This window comes from Geotrypetes seraphini, chromosome 4, assembly GCF_902459505.1.
Source record: "Geotrypetes seraphini chromosome 4, aGeoSer1.1, whole genome shotgun sequence".
NCBI classification, from domain to species: domain Eukaryota; kingdom Metazoa; phylum Chordata; class Amphibia; order Gymnophiona; family Dermophiidae; genus Geotrypetes; species Geotrypetes seraphini.
This window is the reverse complement of record NC_047087.1, coordinates 194,533,851-194,555,705: the sequence shown is the minus strand read 5'-3', so window position 1 is coordinate 194,555,705 and position 21,855 is coordinate 194,533,851. Positions and strand designations below refer to the sequence as shown.

The 21,855-nt window shown below is 40.8% G+C and overlaps 1 protein-coding gene across 3 annotated transcripts in view; it reads left to right on the top strand.

Annotated features, from left to right (window-relative positions):
- KIF7 (kinesin family member 7) overlaps nucleotides 1-21,855 on the top strand; it is a 119,010-nt gene that overhangs the window by 10,518 nt on the left and 86,637 nt on the right. For all 3 annotated transcript variants that reach the window (XM_033942837.1, XM_033942836.1, XM_033942839.1), the window contains exon 4: nucleotides 2,698-3,226. In XM_033942837.1, the coding sequence (XP_033798728.1) occupies nucleotides 2,698-3,226 (529 nt within the window). The remainder of the gene's footprint in view (nucleotides 1-2,697; nucleotides 3,227-21,855) is intronic.

Sequence of the window (21,855 nt, the reverse complement as noted above, 5' to 3'; positions counted from 1 at the left end):
TTTCCAGATGTTTCTTCTGCTACAAAGATGCAAAAAAATAAAAATCTTTTTTTACAGTTGAAATCAGACTGTAACTGCAGGAGCCACCTGTTTTTTAAAACGGTTTCTCTGTAAGTGCATCCTTCAGCATCATGAAGCCACATATATATTTCCTGATTCTACACATTTAGAACAGTTTCTTCTAGTTCAATAGACATGAGTCTTGAATCAGTGGGTTATTCTTTAGTTGTTAGTTGTGTAGAAGGCCTCATCTACATTTTTTTTCTCTCTCAGCTCCACTTCCTACATCACTGGGTTGTGCTGAAGCTCCTCAGTTTTTCCTTCTACTTGCAAGTTGGAAGGTGTCTTTCTGATTTTCCTTGGTACATGGATCTGGTTTGGCTACATAGGGACCAGTGTCTCAAATGACCACTTCATCCAACTCTGCTTTCACAGGGTCCAATTGCCCTGGAAGATGCAGAACGCTTTGGGCTTGAGCATGGCTCTAGAGCAAGGGTCTCAAAGTCCTTCCTTGAGGGCTGCAATCCAATCGGGTTTTCAGGATTTCCCCAATGAATATGCATGAGATCTATGTGCATGCTCTGCTTTCAATGCATATTCATTGGGGAAATCTTAAAAACCCGACTGGATTGCTGCCCTCAAGGAGGGACTTTGAGATCCCTGCTCTAGAGCATGTGGCCTTTATGCAAAAGAGCGATTCAGAGGTGGTCATGGCAACCTTCCTAAGATCTAAGAAACCAGTGACTGTTACAGCCTTTGCTAAGGTTTGGAAAACGTTTCATTTCTTGCGTGCTAAGCAGAATGTGGAGCCTTTTAAGGCTCTGATGCCCATTGTTTTAGCATTCCTTCAAAACAGGCTCAAGAAAAGTCTGGCAGTTGGTTCACTCAAAGTGCAGGCGGCAGGCCTCTTGTACTTTAGGTATCAAGTGGAGAAAGTATCTTTGGCTTCTCATCCTAATGTAGCAAGATTTTTGAAGGGGGCTTTGCGGCTGCATCCCTCTGTGTGACAGCCAGTTCCAACATGGAATCTTAACATTGTTCTACAAGCCCTCAGTAAGTCTCCATATGAGCCTTTACAAGAGGATCTTACCATTAAGATTTTGCGGCACTTCTTTTCATCTAAAGTTTTCTCCTTTCAGGGCAGCTCCATTTGACTCAGGAGCTTCCCCAACCCGACCAGACCTCGGCAACCGCAAGGGAAGGAGTTGTTCAAATGTGGGAGACCAACTCCACCCTCAACGGCCCTTGCGGCGCTCCCTACCTAAAAAAGTTTCACTTCTTCAGGGTAGCTCCGTTTGACTCGGGAGCTGCCGCAACCTGACCGGACCTCAGCAGACACAAGGGAAGCAGTTGGACGGGTGTAGGAGGCCAACTCCATCCCCAACTGCCCTTGCGAAGCTCCTTCTCTTTTCCTAAAAAAACAAACAAACAAAAAAAACCCCACCTCTCCAACCCATAGACCACCTACAACCGCACGCTCAACAACTCTTACCTCTATCATGCACAATGAAACCGACAACACAAAAACATCCTGCTCCTAACTAACTGGAAAACAGTAGCTAACAGCATCTCCTCAATTCCAATTTTAACTACCAACAGAATTCACCACCCAACCAGGAGAACCACAGTGGACAGGCACATAAACTACCAGACCTATACACACCTCACCGTCATACCAACATGGGGAAGAAGATCAACAAACCCCTATAACACCAAACCATACCCTCACCCAAAACCACTCATCTACCCAAAAACAATAAACAGTGCACAAACAGACCACACAACATTCACATGTGCCTACATTAACATCAGAGCTCTAGGCCCTAGTCTGTGATTTCTAAGTTTTTGTTTGAATAGTCCTCTCTCTTCTTCTTGACATGGACTATTATATATTGTTTGTTTGCTAATTTTATCTTAATATTTCTTTCTTTTTTTTTCTTTGTATTTCTTATCTCATGTTTAGGATTGTAGTAAAGTTAAAATAAAATAATCCTAATAGGGGGTGGAGTTAAGATGACGGATAGACTCTGACGGTGTTCCCTCCACTCCAGCTATTTTTTCCTCTAACATGGCTTATCTTTTAATGTTTCACTTTTGAGATGATTTTTCTGCGATTTTCAAGATGCCACACTCGTGAAAAAAGGAGACTCTGAGAGCTGCGATGTTGAGGCAAGAATTTTCGAGGACCAGAGTCTACTATGTCAGATGCAAAGTTCTCGAAAGCGCTTGCTTCTATAAATTGGTTAGTCTATAAGGTGCCACCTGCCTATGTCATTTTTGCTGAGCTTTATGTCTCATATTCAGTGGGCCTATCCATGAATGTATGGTCCTAAACTTAAATGTGTAATTTACCTGTTTAAGATAGGACTGCTGTTTATATGGACCCTTAAACAGATAAATTTATCTGGATATCAGATGAATGTCACTGTTAGCCAGATAAATATTGATCCTGCCTCTGGAGCACCCCTATCCCCTTCTTTTCTTAGATACATTTTGGCTGGACATGTAGTGATTCTTCCAAATTAAGCAGTAGCCTGCACAGGATTTTAAAACAAAAGCATTTATGTGGTTAGCGCACAATTGTTACTGCATAAGTAATTTTGACTATTGCCCTTAAGGTTATCAAATATGTGATGGTTGCAGGTTGGTGTTGCCATCATAACCAAAATTGTTCAATTTAACATTTCTTGTCTTTAGAATTTTGAAGGATTCGCTTGGTGGTAATGCCAAGACCGTCATGATTGCCTGCCTCAACCCTTCATCATCTGACTTTGATGAGAGTTTAAATACACTAAATTATGCCAGCAGGGCTCAAAACATTAAGAACAAAGCCACTGTGAACTGCAGAGGTGAGGCAGAGTGTGTGAAAGACCTGGAGCTCCAGGTAAGGAACCTGCAGAGGGCGCTGGAACAGCGACACCGTTCTGAGACCCGGATCATCTACCGATCAGATCCCTCCAAGACTTCAAAGCAACCCCCTTCTGAGGATGGCAGTAACCAACTGTTGGCAGAATGTGCCCACTACAGGACATGCACTGATGCTGCTTACCTGCTCTTCACAGAGCTCCTAGCAGAAGGGACTTTGACTGTGGATCAGGCCATGAAGGCAAAAGAGTGGCTTTGTACAGTGGAAGAGGAGAGATGTGAGGTATCCTCTGGCATGGATAGTGGGATTGAGAGCAGCACAGCAGAAGAACAAAAACCCAACAAACTGTCAAAATGTCAGGTACAGTCTTCAACAGTTGCTTACATTTTTGATGGAAGGACACAGGTGTTCAGACAAAATTCTTAAATTCATTGTTGTCTTGAGAAAAAGTAAAAAGATGGGTGAAATACCTTGAAATGGTACATTACAGATTCCTAAACTAGAACCTAACTGAAATGTGGGTTCTCGGTTTTGACCAGTTGAAATTTGCTATTCAGTTTCAGCCGAAAATGAAAGCAAAACTGGCCCCTTGCCTCCCCCCACCCTACCAGCCACTGCTACCCTCTACCACCAGAGCCCCTGCACCCTACCACCATCCGAAGGCCCTTCCCAGGCCTACTTTTAAATGTCCTGGTGGTCTAGAAGCAGCATCACCTCCCTCAGGCCACCCAGGCCTTCCTTTTAAATCTCCTGGTGGTCTAGTGGCCTCTTCCAGGCAAGAGCATTCCCCAGTCACTCTTGCCTCTATCAGTTCCTCAGACGATATGGCTTATGCTGGTTTCAGTCACAAAATGGCCGCCAAGCGGCCAAGAGGGGGGAGGATGCTGCCACTATACCACCAGGGCATTTAAAATGAGCTCTGTGGAGGGGCTGTAGCAAGGGGCTGACCCAGCATGTGGTAGTGCAGCTTGGGGGTGGGGGTGGTTTTGGCTGAAAATGCCAAAACGGACAAGCCTGATCAAATCGTTTGATGATGTGACAGAATCAGAGAAAAGCAGTTTATGTAAATGATTTGACAATGTAACATGTAGAAGACATTAGACATGTGCTTCCAGAGAAAGTGCAACTGCTTATCTGTGACAAGTAGGTTCATCTAGATTAGTGTTTCCTAGTCGTTTATCCAGTATGATTCCATTTAAACACTTACAAATTTAAGTGACCCCAGCTAATGATAAAAACAAAATAGAAGACCCCCCCCCCCATGTGTTTCCCCTCTCTCATCCACTTCCTCCTCCTCCTCACTTATCCATGGTGTCTTCTTGTCATTGCAAACAGGATTTGAATTCAGATTTTGGGCAGTATGACTGAGTGAAATCTTTTTTTTTTTTTTTAGTTCAATGATTTTATTGAATATTATAGGAATTATAAACAGAAAGCAGTTCAAACATATAGATCATAATAAAAATCATGTATCAAATATTCGTATCTACAATCATTTGAATAAAACTAGATTAATGAGAAGGATCCAGAGTATCTGGAACTGCTTAGAAAAGGAATAGAAGAAGACAGAGAAGCAAGAGGGATAAGAGAAAGAGAGAGAAAGATAAAGGAAGAGAGAGAGAATGAGAAATAGAGAGAGATATAGAGAGAGAAAGAGAGAGGCAGAAGTGTCTATAGAGCAGAACGAACATATGAATCTAAGAATGGCCAAGGTGATTTGTTTCGTGTCAAGTTTGTGGAAGATCGAGAAAACAATTTCTTCTCATATGCATAAGATTCAAATTTATGGTACATACTTAAAGAGTTCCACCAAAAAGTGTAGTCTAGCAATGAGGATGATTTCCAGTTTTTCAGAATATGCATTAGAGCTGTCACGAACATGGTGTCAATGAGTTTAGGCGGGCAATTTGATTGTGCAAAACATGGGTGTTGAGAACGAAGAATTATAATATCCATGGAGATCACTTCTGAACATTTAGTGATAGATTTTATGGTATCCCAAATACGAAGCCAAAAGGAATGAACCATATTGCAGTGGAAAAGCATGTGATCGAGAGTTCCGGGTGCTTTCAGACAGTTCCAACAGGTAGAATCTTGTTGTAGATTCGCTTTCCACTTACGATATGGAGTCCATACTGCATTCCACATAACAAAGTACATTGATTGTGAAACTCTGGATGATAAAAGAGGACGATTTGTGGAAGACCAGAAGAGTTCCCAATCTATTTCAGAAAGCGTGGTTTTCAAAATAGAGTCCCAATGGTTCATAGACTGAGTTGAAAAAGTGAAGAAGTGATCTCTTAGTATACCATAAAAAAGAGATATTGCCTTACCCTTCAGTAAAGCCAGAGTAGACCAATGACGAACAGTATGAATAGAGGTCATAAAATCAGGGCGTGTATGTATATTATCTAATATTCCAGTAAGCATAAGCCATTGTGATCGTACAGAGGATGGGAGTGAGTATGTGGAACGGAAAATATCAAAGGGGACAAAAGAATTAGAGGAGATCAATTGATGAACAAACCACACACCCGCCCGCTGCCATCTTTTCCATGAGAGGGATCTTCCATTGATCTGAATTTTAGAGTTATTCCAAAGGGACATGAGTGGGCCTTCATCAGCGTGAATTTCAGCCGCTGCATCTAATAGGCGTAAAGCATGCTGCGTTGCACATAATAAAGAATACCTTCTCAAGTGTCTAGGTATTGACACTGTAAGAAAGCACGAGACGTGTAGTGGTGTACATAAAAAGCGTTCCATTTCGAACCATGCTGGTTGATCTTGAGGGTTCGAGTCAACTATCCATTGAGCTCCATATTTGGCTAATGATGCAATGTAATAGTAGTAAAAATCTGGTAGATTTAGGCCGCCATTAATCTTAGAGGCCTTCAGCTTGGCGAGAGCAATACGAGGTTTTTTCTTGTTCCAAATAAATTCAGAAATTTTCATATTAAGCCAATGAAAGAATTTTTTCCGGCATAAAAGGGGAAGCATAGAAAGAATGTAATTAATTTGTGGAGCCAGAGTCATTTTAATGGAGGCTATTCTACCCCACCAGGACAGATAAAGCGGAGACCAACGCGTTGTAGTATTTAAAATTAAATTTTTGATTTTGGATATGTTAAGATCCTGAGCATGATCTGGATCTTTATGAATTAGGATTCCCAAATATTTCACAGCTCCTTGTGACCATGGAAAAGAGAAGTGAGCTAGATCTGAGAAGGAAATATGGTCATTAAGAGGAAAGATCTCCGACTTCTCCCAGTTGACAGAGTATCCCGAGAGACGAGAATATTGGGAAACTATGTAAATGAGATGGGGTAGAGAGAAAAGGGGATCTCTGAGAAAGAGGAGAACGTCATCGGCATAAGCTGCCAATTTAATGTCTCGATTGGATGAGGGAATACCTTTTATTAGGGAACACTGTCGGATAGCAGATAATAAAGGTTCCAATGCTAGATCAAATAATAATGGTGAAAGGGGACAGCCTTGACGGGTACCTCTGTAAAGGGAAAATCTATTAGAGAGCGAGTTATTAATCAGGATACGGGCCGTGGGTTGACGATATAATGTTTCTATCCAATTTGTGAAAAAGGAACCAAAGTTGTACCATTTCAGTACTCGGAATAAGAAAGGCCACTCCACTCGGTCAAAGGCCTTTTCAGCATCAATGGCCAGGCCAATCACAGGCTCCGACATTGTTTTAGCGTGAGCATTTATATGATGAAATAAACGTATATTATCTCCTATATATCTTTATTTGATGAATCCTGTTTGATCTTTATGTACGAGGGTTGGGATCACTGTGTTAAGTCTTAGTGATAGAATTTTCGCCATGATTTTGTAATCCAAATTGAGGAGAGAGATAGGACGAAAATTTTTAACCATAGTAGCATCCCTATCTGGCTTGGGAATAACTACAATGGTGGCCTCAGTGAAGTTAAACTGTTTGTCCGGAGTGGAGTGGAGGAAATCATAATATGTTAGAAGTTGAGGTGCCAAGAGAGCTCGGAAACTTTTAAAAAACTCACCAGTAAAACCATCTGGTCCAGGGGCTTTCCCAGCGGGTAAGGAAGATATAGCAGTCTCAATCTCATTTGTAGTTATAGGAGCATCTAGTTTTGTTTTAATAGATTCCGATATAGTCGGATGATTTAAAGAAGCAAGAAAAGAATCTATGTCCGAATCAGGGGCCGAAGACTCAGAATGATATAGGGCAGTATAAAATTTTTCAAATTGGGAGGAAATCAACGGTCTGGTTCTTACTAATTGTCCTGATGGGTCTTGAATAGCTGAAATGTGTAAACGTTTTGATTTGGTTTTGAGATATCTAGCTAAAGGGCGACCCATGAGATTATCTCCCATATAGTGACCAGAAGTTGAAATAAAGATATCTCTGAGTGAAATCTTGAAAATAAGAGCAATTCCCCTGAGACAGCGTGAGCAAAACAGGGGCCCTTGTCAGGAACCGAATGACTGTTTGCAACAGTTAGAAGATGCTGTGGATTTAAGGGAACTGAATGACTGTGTGTAGCAGCATGATGATGCTGTGGATTTAAACCGTTGGAGGATATTGACCAAGTTAGTTCAACTGCTGTTGTTTTTGTTGTGTTAGATAATGGAAGGAGAGCCTTGAGTATGCACATATTAAAAGCTAAGTGCTATGTGCTCTATTATCATTATTATTTTTGCACATATTGGTGTTTCTAAAGTTGAAATTGAAATATATATATATTTATTTATTTTGGCCGATGATTGATAGATCTATGCTACTTGTTTGATAATAGGTGTGTATATTTTGTGGCTTGATTTTTGGATATTCAATTTTTGTATGATTTGTTACGAATGTTTTTTTGGTAGCTCGCACTGTATCATTGACCCAGTTGGTTGGAAGATAAGCCAGAGCTTGAGTTACTTATAGCCGAGTTCCTATAAAATTCCAGTGTGCCTGATAACTACAAAATTGTTTTGGAGTAGTTGATGATAAATTCTATCTAGTGATTGCAGCAACTAGGGTGGTGCCCTGCATCAATGTCTGCTCCTGCTTGAGATTTGCTTTTGAACATCCAGAAGTTAAGGGAAGCAATTTTACCACTAGTTTGATAGCAAGACATTTTATGAACCATGCTTCCAATGCTGGAGCTAAGCTAAAAGGCAGAATATGGTATTTGAAGTCTTGTTTTCTATTAATTTGAGATACTTTCTTTGACTCGGATACATCATTTTAGTGAATGCAAGCTGTTCTTTTGTTTTGGAGAGCACATGGTAAGCTTTTTCTTTTTTGGAGCCAGAAAGTACCTGGAATAAAGGCCTTGTCTTCTCTCCTGTAGGTTTGACTGATTTCTGACCCAATTAGGTTCTGGTGGAAGAATAAGCTATAGGCCTGGGCAGACTGCTTTGAGCAGTTTCCAGTAGAAGAAATATGTAACTGTTGTTTCTAATATGAAACATCAACTAGGTTTATCAGATGTTCAGATTTACCAGGACATGTCCTCTTTTTTAAGGACTGTCCAGGTGTTCAGATGGCTTTCTAAAATTTGAGGATTTTGCCTGGGGTATGGCTCTCCCCTATTCCCCACCTACCTCCTCCACTGAAATTAAATCTTTGGGACAGGCCAGCAGCATCAACGAGGTGAGCCTGCTGCCATCAGCCTGCCCCAGAAGCCTTCATTCTGCAGCTGTCCTGTCTATGTGGGACAGGAAGTTGTTCAGAATGAAGGCTTCCAGGGCAGGCCAACAGCAGCAGGCTCACCTCGTTGATGCTATCAGCCCAGCTCAAAGATTTAATTTCAGCAGAAGAGGTAGATTGGTGACAGAGGAGAGCCACTTGATTCTGAGGTGGGCTGGGTCTTCACTCTATTATTTGCTTTCTAACAATAATGTAAATTCTAATATTGTCCATGAATTTGACTTTTCGGATGAAGAGATTATGTCTTATTATATATCATTCCTAAAAACTCTTTCCTTGAAGCTTAACAGTCATACAGTCCATTTCTTTTACAGTGAGGTAAGAAATGCAGCTTGTGCTTCCATATGCATTCTAAAAATACAAACTTCTAGAATCCCGACCTCAAATGCAAGTATTTTGTTTCTGTGGGTATTATAGGCATTTACAGCTAAAATTTGATCATTTATTACGATAATGTGCTACATACCAGGCATATTTAGCATTGTTCCCATAGATGCAAAATAAGAAAAAGCCTTGATTAGGTTTTGTTTAGAATATTGTAGTACTAGACTCTTATTTTACTGTAAATACATTTGTCATCTTATTTATTCATTTATGGGCTTCATTCATCCAATTTCAGGCCTGAAAGGAAGTAGATATTTAGCAGCATGGAGATCGCATCAAGGCATAAATCAATTTCGTACTTTTAACTTTATGCATATTTTTGGTGAATGTTTCTCTACTTCAAATAGGATTGCTAAGTAAAATTTATCAGTTTGAAGTGCTGACTGTTACAAGTATTTATAGGGCCAATGTAGACAAATGAGTTGCCCGATAAGTGTTAGGTCATTTTTAGCTCTGCTTCCAGGCTGTTCCATATCATTCTCTAATTTAATATGGATAACTGGCTGTTTAGTGGAAGTGGAGGTTATGTGTCCTCTTTTTTGACTTCACAAATATGGTAACCCTACACCCAGCTATCTGAATTCACTTGGCCAGTAGTGTACAAAACACTTTAGCTGTCCACTTTCAGGGAGGTCCTTCAAAACTCAGACTGGAATTCTGACTATGGCCCACATTCACTAAACTTACCGATCCTGTAACGATTGTTGCAAAACTGGTTTGACTGGTTTTGCGATCGTTTGTGTTCCCCGATCCGATTCACAAAACTACTGTCCAATGTGCTCTGATCCGAGCATGCTCATGAGGGAAAATGCCATTCAAAAGTAGGCAGCGATCGATTCACAAAGCATAAGAGATCCTGACTGGATTTGTCAACCTGAAAAAGAGCAACTGATTAGGACCAGTTGCTCACTATCCGTGGCCAACTCTTCTGTCCTGAAATATCAGTATCCCTCCCTGCCTGAACCAAAATGGCAGAAGGGATGCCCACTCCCTCCCCGAACCAAAATGGCACAAAGGATGCCCACTCCCTCCTTCCATCATCTGCCCCACCCCTCCGGCCCTCCCCCTATACCTTTAAGTCGGGAGCATGAGGTGTGCTCAGTCAGTCCCTCCTGCTCCTCCACCGGCCGCTATCTGCTTTGCGGGCCTTAGGCTCCTCTCCGGCACATCATCTGATGCACGGGGAGGGGCCTAAGGCCCTGATTGGCTCAGATGCTTCAAACCTCTCTCCTTGGGTGAGGTCTTAGCCATCTGAGACAATCAGGGACTCCCTTAGGTTCCCTCTGTATCCCGGATACAAGGGGGAGGAGCTTTAGGCTTAGGCTCCTGGGCGGGAGCAGGAAGTTGCTGCAGAGAGACAGCGTCTGGGGAAGGCTGGCAGTTCCAGGCTTACATCACTGCTGCTGCTGACTGCCCGAAGATTCAGTTACAGCAGCTGGGCCCGGGGAGGAGGTAGCTGGGGGAGTCGAGAGAACCGGCTAAACCTAGACAGACTCCCCCATTTAAAAAAAAAAAAAAGTCTGGGTACCCAGACAGTCCTCAAAAAAGAGGACGTGTCTGGGTTTTCCCGGACGTCTGGTAACTCTCTACTGGAACTAGAACTAGAAAAGTTGCTGCCTGGCATTGTGCAGTAATATTGAGAAACACTGCACCCCAGAGAAAGCCAAATTGAAGGAGAAGAACACTTACACATGCAGTGCATATCATCCAGGCTACAGCTCTTTATCAGCTCAGGGACTGGTTATATCTCAGGCAGAAGGGGTTTTATTTACTGTTCTAGCAAAGCTGAACGCAGGTAGCAAATCATTTGCATCTGAATAGGGGATAGGACTTAATATACAGCCTTGTCTGTGTGGTTACAATCAAAGCAGTTTATGGTTTTTAGACAGGTACATATTTTATACCTGGGGCAATGATGTGATAAGTGACCAGCCCAGAGTCAGAAGGAGCGCTATAGTGGTAATTGAATTCACGACCTTAGGGTGCTAAGGCAGCTGTTCTAACCACTAGGCCATGATCATGCTGGCTGTTTTTTCTATCAAGGCACTATATAAGAACATAAGGATAGCCTTACTGGGTCAGACCAATGGTCCATCAAGCCCAGTAGTCCGTTCTCACGGTTGCCAATCCAGGTCATTAGTACCTGGCCAAAATACAAAGAGTAGCAACATTCCATGCTACCGATTCAGGTCAATCAGAGGCTTCCCCCATGTCTTAATAACAGACTATGGACTTTTCTTCCAGGAATTTGTCCAAACCTTTCTTAAAACTATCCGCTTTTATCACAACCTCTGGCAATGCGTTCCAGAGCTTAACTATTCTCTGAGTGAAAAAATATTTCCTGCTGTTGGTTTTAAAAGTATTCCCTACAGTTTCATCGAGTGTCCCCCCCTAGTCTTTGTAATTTTTGACAGAGTGAAAAATCGATCCACTTATATCCATTCTACTCCACTCAGGATTTTGTAGACTTCAATCTGTAACTGAAGGAACAGTATCTACCATCTATTAAAAATATTTTTCTATGCTTGAGAAAAGGAGGAGAACTGATGTAAATAGTTGGCCACATGTACTGGACTGTTAATGTTGTTTTTGCTTTGTCAATAGAAAGCAGAAGTAAAGTTGTTCTTATTTTATTTTATTTTTTTAATTCAAGTAACATCTGGTGTGGACTACTTTATTTTTAGGAAGTATCCAGGGGCTGCTATTTACCTGGATACAAGTTCAGGAGAAGTTCCACAGGATGAAAATTCCTCTCTTAGGCAGTAAGAGAAGAGCTTCCCCCCGTCCTGATATGTAAAAATTGGACACAAAAAACTGAAGACTTCAAGAACAAAATCTTTGCGATTTATTATAATAAATGCAAAGTAAATATCAAATTATAAAGTAGTTATGTGTTCAATTGGAAGGAATAAGAAACTTTACATTCTCCTGTTCAAATTCCTTCAAATAAATCTTGCCAAAGCTATACATTTTATCCTTTCTCTGACATTAACATACAGTAGTCTGACATGTAAGCTTCCTAAACACGTACATCCTGTGGAGCCTAGTTCATTTAAAAAAAACGTATTTTTCTATGTAACTGTCCAGTTAACTGTTTATAGCCTGAACCAAAGATAAAATCTTAGTGGAAAAGATATACCCACACTTGCTCATCAAGTCCAATAGATAACAGTGTTACTCCTTTTCTCCATATAACAACTGATATTTGTAATCTGTCAAGACATACATCATGTCAATTAAAAGGCCCACATCTTGGTTTATAAAAACAAACACATCCTAACATCTGTGTGAACTCCTAATTAACTTTGTGTTTGCTAACCTATAAGAAATAGAGGCATTCACATGATTGTGTGTGGGGCTCTTCCGGTTTGGATTTGATCAAGATGGTCGCGTGAGCTGTTTGCTCCCACCCATTTCCAAGCTAATCTTTCAGAAATTGCCTGTTTATTTTGTTTTCTTTTATTTTTTTCCTCAACTGAAGCCTTGCTAATAGCTCTTCTAACCTTCAACGTACCATGGCTAGTAAAAAATCTAAAGCCGACACACTTCCAGCAAGCAAACGTCTCAAGTCAGCTCCCCCCTCTCCTGAGAAGCATGGCTCTGCTACAGACCTCGTGGAGGAGATGGACCCGATCCTCATAGAACTGCAAAACATTAAATCTCTAATGAAATCGCATATGGAGATATCACAAGACATGCGAGGGGAATTAGAGTTAATTCACACACAGATGGCTGCATCCCAACAGAGTTTTGACTCACTTTCTGATCGTGTCACTGCAGTGGAAAAAGATCTCCCGAATATAAGCGCTCACTCGGCGGCCATTTCTAAACTAACCACTGACCTCGAAGATATGGCAAATCGCAGCCGTAGATCCAATTTAAGGATCCTTGGAATGCCTGAAGGGGCCAAGGGAAATGACACACTTGCCTTCCTGACTTCATGGCTCCCGAAGTTCCTGGACATCGATTTCTCTCCGATCCTAGAACTCGAGCGTGCTCATCGGTCCCCTTCTGCCCTGCTGCCTGGAAACAAGCGCCCACGCCCGCTGGTAGTTAAAGTGCTCAGATTCCAGCACGCCCTACAAATCTTAAATGCTGCGAAGGGAAAGGCGTCCATGTTACATCAAGGACGGAAAATTATTATTGTGCCCGACCTGGCTCCAGCCACTGCAGCAAAAAGAAAATCCTTCCTCTCCATGCGACAGGACCTAAAGGACCTTGGCGCGCAGTACGGACTCTTTTATCCCGCTAGGTTCAGGGTGACCTATCGAAACAAGACGGATAACTACAGCGATCCGGAGGTCCTGCGTGCGTGGATCCAATAGACGAAAATGGGATAATCGATATCTGACTGGCCTGCCTACAGCTCTCTACACTGATCTTCGCGCTGTACTCCACAAGTGATCTACTACCATGTGCTACCCGGCTCCCTGCAACGGTCTTGTCGCCTAACTGTCTTCTACTTTGTGGGACGTCTTGCCTCCTCTTATCCTGCCTTCGATCCATCCCGGCTTTCTGATTACCCTACCAGAGGCTCCTTCTATTTCACTTGACTTGACTGTATAATTTTTCTGGTTTTTTTTTCCGTCGTATGAATCCAGGTTTCTTGCATCGGACTCTCCACCACGCTGCCTGTAACCTCCTGGACTTTTTATTTTGTTATGTTCTGACTCGCTGATGTACGCCCCATATTCGTTGTTCGTACTCCTAATTATTTTTTTTTTTTTCCCTTTACTGCTTCTCTTTTATTAATCTATGTGACTCCGCTTTACTCTAACTTCTTTTTTTCTTCTTCACTCGTTCACCTCCCGCCATTTTGTGATCTTCTCCTTCAGTTCCCTACGTTTTTTTTTTCTTTCCTCTCTTCCATCCCCTACAATTCTGTATGTATTTTCTTTATCTGAAGCTTCAATCCCCTCCTGTTCTATTATTACTGTCCTTGTTTTCTCTATACAGCTACAGCTTTATTGTGTCTATACCGGTTTGTTCATCTACTTTCCTCGCCATTTTTACACGTGCTCTCTCTCACATAGAACTACACTAACACACTGTATGTCATTTTTTTTTCTTTCACCTTCTATCCCTTTAACACGCTGAATTACTGTTCAATTTTTTATGCACCTTATGCTTCCTTCACTTCTTTGATTAACATCATGGTTACCCTTGCTTTTTTCCGCAGCTTTCTATTTGTGCTTTTACGTTCCTCCTATTTCTACGGTGCCTCGTAATCTACAGTATAATTTTGCTCAATGTTTCCTTATTCCTTCCTTGCCTAGTATCTGTCCTATGGATGCTATGAATTGGCTGCAATGAATTTTTAGTATCTTATCTTGCTCCTATTCACTCACGGACTATTGTATTAATTTATAATTCTATTTCTCTCCCTTTCTGTTCACTATTTTTGTCTGTATCACATCCCTGATGAACTGCGAATTATTCTTCATGTTACTTTTACGAATGCTTTCTCTGACATATTTTTATTACCTATCTTTTCCTATGATAACCTTCTGATGAATTATAAACCATTTTTGAACTTGCCTTAATGATAAACATCTCTCTTGTGTAAAGTTCTGCTTTATCATCTGCTGGATGAATTCATATTTATATATTATCCATGTTTTCTCTTTTATCTCCTCTACTGATGAACTCCTTATAACTTTTGCTTCTCCATTTCAATCTATAAATTATTATCAAATGATTTTATATTTCTTACTGGTTGATTTTTATTACTCGCCAAAAAGTGTGATATCCCCCTGATGAATTTTAAACTATTATTGAATTTGCCTTTATGATAAATATTTCCCTTGTGTACAGTTCTGCCTTATTAACTGTTGGATGAATTCATATTTATATATTTTTCATGTTTTCCCTTTTATCTCCTCTGCTAATGAACTCCTTATAATTCTCTCTTCTTCTTTTCTATCTATGAGTTATTAGCAAATGGTTTTCTATTTCTTATTGGTTGATTTTTATTACTCGCCATGAACTGTGATATCCTCCTGATGAATTTTAAACTACTTTTGTATTTGCCTTTATGATAAATGTCTCCCTTGTGTACAGTTCTGCTTTATTAACTGGTGGATGAATTCATGTATATATAGTATTCTTGTTTTCTCTGTTACCTCCCCTGCTGATGTACTCCTTATAACTTTTTCTTCTTCTTTCAGTCTATGAATTTTTGCCAAATTGTTTTATACTTTTTACTGGTTGATTTTTATTACCTATCATAAATTGTGATATCCCCCTGATGATTTTTAAACCATTTTTAGCTTGCCTTCATGACAATTATCTCTCCTTTATACAGCTCTACTTTCTGTACTGATGAATGATTTTTCGCTTTCTTGCTAGTCCATATATCAATTTTGTTTCTTCTTCCACTCTCCTAATAGATGAACTCCCAGCAACTTTTTTTTACTTATCTTGATTTATATACTGCTCTATTTTATTAACTATTGGATGAACTCTTATCTTAGTGCCAGTTTACATATTAATTGTGGATGAATTCATAATGACCTTTCCTTATTTGAATTAGTCTGTGTGATATTCCTCCTGCTTAATTCTGAATTATTTTTAATCTTACTTTCATGATATTTGTCCTACCTATGTACAGCTCCAATTTATCAATTGATAGATGAACTTAAGTTTTCATACTGGTGTATATATATATTTTTGTTATCATCTTAACAACATTATTTTATTTTATTATATTCTACCTTATACGGAGCTCATACCACGTGTACTGTACTACCTCCAATCATGCCTTCTCTCTCTATTTCTATCACACATATTGCACTTTGCTCTTTCCTATGTTGTTGTTTGGTTTTATCGATACACTCCTTTTGATGATGTCCTAACATTTTTCTGTCCCATCTCTATTTTTAGTGATTCAAGTAAGCCTTGGGTAGCTGATTATAAATCCAGGAACATATCTCACCCAGATATCCTCTTGATTTTTGATATGCCTCTTGGATATCCTATATGTTATCTTTTAACGGCCTTGTATTGTACCTGCTCCTGGACTCAGTGTAGTTGCACTTGTTACAGTTAATCTTCTCTTTTGTTATATTACATTGATATACTTCCTTAGTTTCATTGCCTTGTTTATCAGGTTGATCAAGCTATACTATAGTATGCTCCTCTGGTTTAATATACAACCCCTACCTGATATTCCTTTTACCACTCTTAATAAGATATATAGATGACATTTACCATTGTTGGTATTTGAGCAAAATGGTTTTTTCTCTTTTTTTCGTTGCTTTTCCTATTTATTCTATTTATAGCACCACATACATTTTTTTCTTATGTTTTGTGTATTGCTTTTTGTAAATTACTCAAGTTATATTTTGTATTTACTGACCCTGGCCCACATATGTTCACTTTACACACTATATTGTTCCCAGATTTGGGCGATATATCTTTTTGCTATTTACCATGGTTGGTATCCAAAGAGAACATATGATTTTCAGTCTGGGTGGTTTGGTGACCTCCGCTCCACTTGTTCATCAAACTGGTGCTCTCTCTCCTCTTTTTTCTCTCCTGGAGAGGACTTCATATCTCTTTTCATATACGTGATTTTTCCCTCTTCTTCATGTCTATTTTACCAACGTGCGGGACGGACGTTCCCTGTCTTATCCCCTTTGATTTCAGCTTTTTCTTCTACCTACATGTCTTCTCTTAAACTAGTATCATGGAACGTCAACGGTATTAACCAACCTCTCAAATGTAAGAAAATTATAGACTATCTTAAAGCTAAAGATTATGACATTCTCTTGCTACAGGAGACTCATCTGAATCCCATAGACTGTTCCAAGCTTCGTATTTCCGGATTTTCTACCCATGTATTCTCCCCTGCTTTCCATAAAAAAAGAGGAGTGTCCATTCTTGTGAAGACTTCATTACAAGCTCGCGTCTTACATCAAGTGTCGGATTCTGAAGGTAGATGGACTGCAATCTCTATTCAGATTGGTGACTTACCCTTCTCTATTGTCAACATTTATGCTCCAAATATTGACTTGCCATCTTTCATGGATGCCTTGAGAAACGTACTGTTAGATTTAGCTGATTATCCTTTAATACTTGGTGGAGACTTCAATCTCCCTTTGGATACGAATCTAGATAGGCACTCTCACTCACAATTCCGTCCTTCCAAAATGCGTTCTGAACTTCATGGTATTATTCAAGACCTTGGCCTTTGCGATCCATGGAGATTACTACATCCGGGCGAAAGATCCTTCACGTTCTACTCTGCCCCTCATCGCTCCTATTCTAGGCTTGATTTCTTTCTTATGTCCAAATCTCTTCTTCCTAAGACTCGCGCGGCTACCATTCATCCTATTATTCTTTCGGACCATGCGCCCATTGGGTTACACGTGGAATTACAACACACTCGTCCAAATCGTATTTGGCGGCTTAATACATCAGTTCTCCTGGACTCTGCCTTCCAAGACAAAATCCGAAGCTTCATTGCGGACTTTTTCATTCATAATGCTTCTTCCATTGACTCTTATACCAACATATGGGAAGCTTTTAAAGCGACTCTCAGAGGTGAGGTTATCTACTTCTCCGCCTGGAAGCGTAAGTCGGATCGCTCTTCTTTGGACTCGTTGGAGAAGGATATCTCTTCTTTGGAACGCCAGCAGATCGCGAATAATCTCACTCAAATGTCCCCTGATTTAGTTCAGAAAAAGGTTGAATATAATATACTATCCCGATCTAGAGCTCAACAGGACTTCTTAATCTCCAAAACTGGTACCTATATGTCTGCCAACAAAGCTGGTCGTTCAATGGCTCGTTTCCTGGCTAATCACAAACAAAGATCTAGAGTTGCTGCATTAATGAGAGATGATGGTATCTCTGTTACAGATGACAATTCCATATCTCAGCTCTTCGCTACTTTTTATAGTGCCTTGTATTCTTCAACCACCAAATCCTCTTCCACCTCTAGCTCTGTCTTCTTTCAGGATATTTCCCATCCCTCTTTGGATTGCCCACAGGCTTCATGTCTTGGTGCTCCTATTGAAGAGGCAGAGATTCTTGAGGCTATAAAATCTCTCTCCTCACACAAATCTCCAGGGCTCGACGGACTTCCGATGGAATTCTATAAAACCTTCTCTACTGATATCATTCCTTGGCTGAAACATCTTTTCGACTATCTTTTTTCCAATCCTGATGATCAAGGCGGTTTTGCGGAAGCGCACATTATTGTTTTGCCCAAAGCAGGGAGGGATGAAACACGGGTAGCTAACTATCGGCCTATTTCTTTACTCAATACTGACTGCAAGATCCTGGCTAAAGTCCTAGCCTCTCGATTGGATAAGGTCTTGGGCAACCTTATTCATCCCAACCAAGTAGGTTTTATGAAAGCCCGTTTCATAGGTGATAATGCACGTACTTTCCATTCTGTTCTAGATATTGCGCATTCCACAACTGAACCAATGATAGCTATTTCCTTGGACGCCGAGAAGGCCTTTGACATGGTGGAATGGAATCATTTATTTGCAGCTCTCCAATGGTTTGGTTGTGGCTCGGACTTCATACAATGGATCAAAATATTATACAATAGACCTTGTTCTAGATTACGGATCAACGACTCTCTATCTACCCCCATTTCTCTCTGTAGAGGCACCCGACAGGGTTGTCCTCTGTCTCCCCTCCTATTTAACCTAGCTCTTGAACCATTGCTCTTGGCAATCCGTCAACATCCGCATATAATCGGCATCCCTACAGGCTCTTTACAAATTAAAACTCTAGCCTATGCTGATGATCTACTGGTGTTTCTTTCAAAACCGGCGTCTTCCATTCCTATTCTTCTCCAAATTGTATCTGATTTTTCAAGCTGTTCCGGCTATCGTATAAATTGGGATAAATCTGAGGTTATGCCTCTCAATGACTCTACTTCACTGGCTGATTGTGGTCCTATCTCATTTCGCTGGGCCAGTTCTTCTTTAAAATATCTTGGTATTCTTTTTCACCATGATACTGATACCATGATGTCGCTTAATTTAGCTGCTTTAACATCCAAGATTGACGCATTGGTGAAGAGTTGGTCCCCTCTTTCTTTATTATGGTGGGGACGTCTTGAGGCTATCAAGATGACTATTGCGCCGATTGTCAATTATTACCTCTCCATGCTCCCTAGACTAGCCCCCAGAGAGTTTTATAAATGTATCGAAGCAAAGCTTTCAGCTTATCTCTGGTGTAAGAAAACACCTCGTATTTCCCTGAAAATTCTTAAATCCTCTAAAGAAAATGGGGGCATGGGCTTTCCGGATTTTTTTTCTCTATCATATTGCCTCGTTTCTACGATATAGCTCATATTGGACACTGGATTATAGTCTCTCTGATGACTTGGCTGCTTGGTTTCGAGTTGAGCAACATCTTGTCCGCCCGATCCCTCTATCTAACTTATCTTTCCTTTCTACCTCTTCATTGCCTTGTAAATCCACTACCATACACGCCACTATCCAAGCGATACAGCATTTTGATTTAATTTCTGGATCCGATAGACGCAAAACGACCGTTTCCCCGCTCTGGTATAATCCCTCCTTTTGTATTGATAATTGTCCTATTCACTGGAAATCATGGACAGACAAAGGGATATGGACCTTAAACCAGGTCGTAGATAATGGTAAGCTCCTTTCTTTTGCTCAGCTCATGGACAGGTTCGACTTACCCACAACAGAATGCTTTCATTGGATTCAACTCTTACACTGCCTACTTAAAATTTCACCTTCTATTTTTTCCTATACTCAAACCTCTCCTCTCATGACACTCTCAAAATTAGCTTTAGAACTCGGTCACACCACGTCTCTTTTCTATAAAGAACTTCGGTCACATTTATACCCTAGATCCAAGAGATCTACGGATATCTGGTTGTCTTACTCCACTTGGCTGGGATCCGACCAGGATTGGGATTTATATTTCAGTAAAATAATTTGCCCAACAGCGTCCGCCAGTCTCTCTCAGTCGCTCTACTTCCTAGCGTATAAAGTCTTTTGGATGCCTAACAAGATGTACTTGGCTGGTCTCAGAGATTCCAATAGGTGTTGGCATTGTGCTTCAGATTTAGGGGACCTCCATCATATGATATACGCATGTCCCATTCTCCAGGACTTCTGGACACAAATATGGCGCATTATTCAATGTATTCTCCCTATCTCCTCAGGGTTCTCATTTGAAGTCTTGCTTTATAGAGCCTTAGCTGTGTCAGATCCGCTTTCCACCAGTCAACAATCTCTTCTCAACATTTTGATTGCTTTAACAATTCAAATGATTCTTCACAACTGGAAATCTGCTGATTTGCTCAATGTTGTTTTCTGGTGGAATACTGTTCTCATGATTCATTCCTATGAGTTGAAAGCTGCCGAATTCTCGAACCGATTGTAGCGCGTCGCCAAGATATGGGAACCTATTCAACATTACTCTCCTTAACTGTTGTCTTTCCTATAGCATATCTTAATTTCGATTGTATCCACACATTTTTCCTCTTTTTCTTCTCCTCTTATTATTCCTAGTTTGGCATGGGATGTCCGTCCCGTACCCTTCCTTCATTCACTTATCATTCTCTCTTCTTCTCTCTTCCATCATCAGTCTCTCTCCTCCATCTTCTGATTGATCACCTTCTCCTTCCCCCTCTTATCTCATCTCTCCCTTACTCTGCCTCTTTCCTCTCCAGGTTATACAGTGGGTTCTTCTGAGCCTCCAGGTTTTCCCTGTGTTTCTTTTTGTAGTGCACGCATCATATATATCATATTAAATGCACTCTGTATTTTGCACTGTCCTCATGTCTGGATGGTTCTGTTGAACCTCTTTGCTCACTTGTTCAGCATTCATTGTGTTCGTTATGTAACTTTGTTTTTGTTCTGAAAACTCAATAAATATATTTGAAATCACATGATTGTGTGTGAATCTATATACAAAGACAATTTTCCCTGTTTCTTCTGAAAACCTTATCTTTAAATTCCATGACTGCATTTGGACAGTAGTACATAAATTTACCTGTCTTAAAAAGTTACAGGTCATCCTCTGACCTTCCTTAGCGAAGCTAGAATGCCGATGCAACAATTTAGATTTTCCAATCTGTAAGTATACTGTCTCAGACTTTTTCTCATCTGAGTTCCCAAATTTTAATATATAGGCATTTTGATTTAATTTATTCACAAATTCAGTTTTCATATCATCTGTGACACCTTATCACACCTGCAAATGTCAGGAATTCCTTAACAGAAGGAGTTATAAGTCTCGTGCTGTTTACCTGTCTGACAAGACAATCCTGATCTTGGCTCTGGTCCCAACAAAATAAATTCTTTGTGTCACCTTACCATCATCCCAGGCAGAGACTCCATCTCTCTGCTTGATCCTCTTTGGTGGGAAGCCCCACCCCTTCTCCCCAGAGCTCAAAGTACATTCCTCTTCAGCCCTTAGGGGCTCCTGTTGCAGCATGCAGTCACCTTCTTCTTCAACACATTGAGGGGAAGGAAGCCAGTCATCCCCTTCACTGTACTGAGACTCCATCTCTCTGACATCCATCTCCCGGCTCCTTCTCTCCGCTTCTTCCCCAGAGCTCACAGTGCTTTCCCCTTCAGCCCTATAAAGGGCAGCCAAGCAAGTGAATCTCCCCCAAAGGCCATCTGCGTTGCTTTGTGGGCCCAAACCATGCTCAGACTCGACTGTGTCACTCACAATCAAGCTTATACATCGTGCTCCCTTCTAGCCATCACACTCATACTCCCCGTGATGGCATACCACATGCCCACCATCTCTGGCCAGGGCCGATATGGAGACCTAAGAAGCTGCTACCGCGCAAAGCCTAAGACAATAAATACCCACAACCTCATAAACATCAAAACTTGACACATACACTCCCATTGCACACAACATCGCAGCAGCCCTAGTGAATGCCAGATCTGTAAAT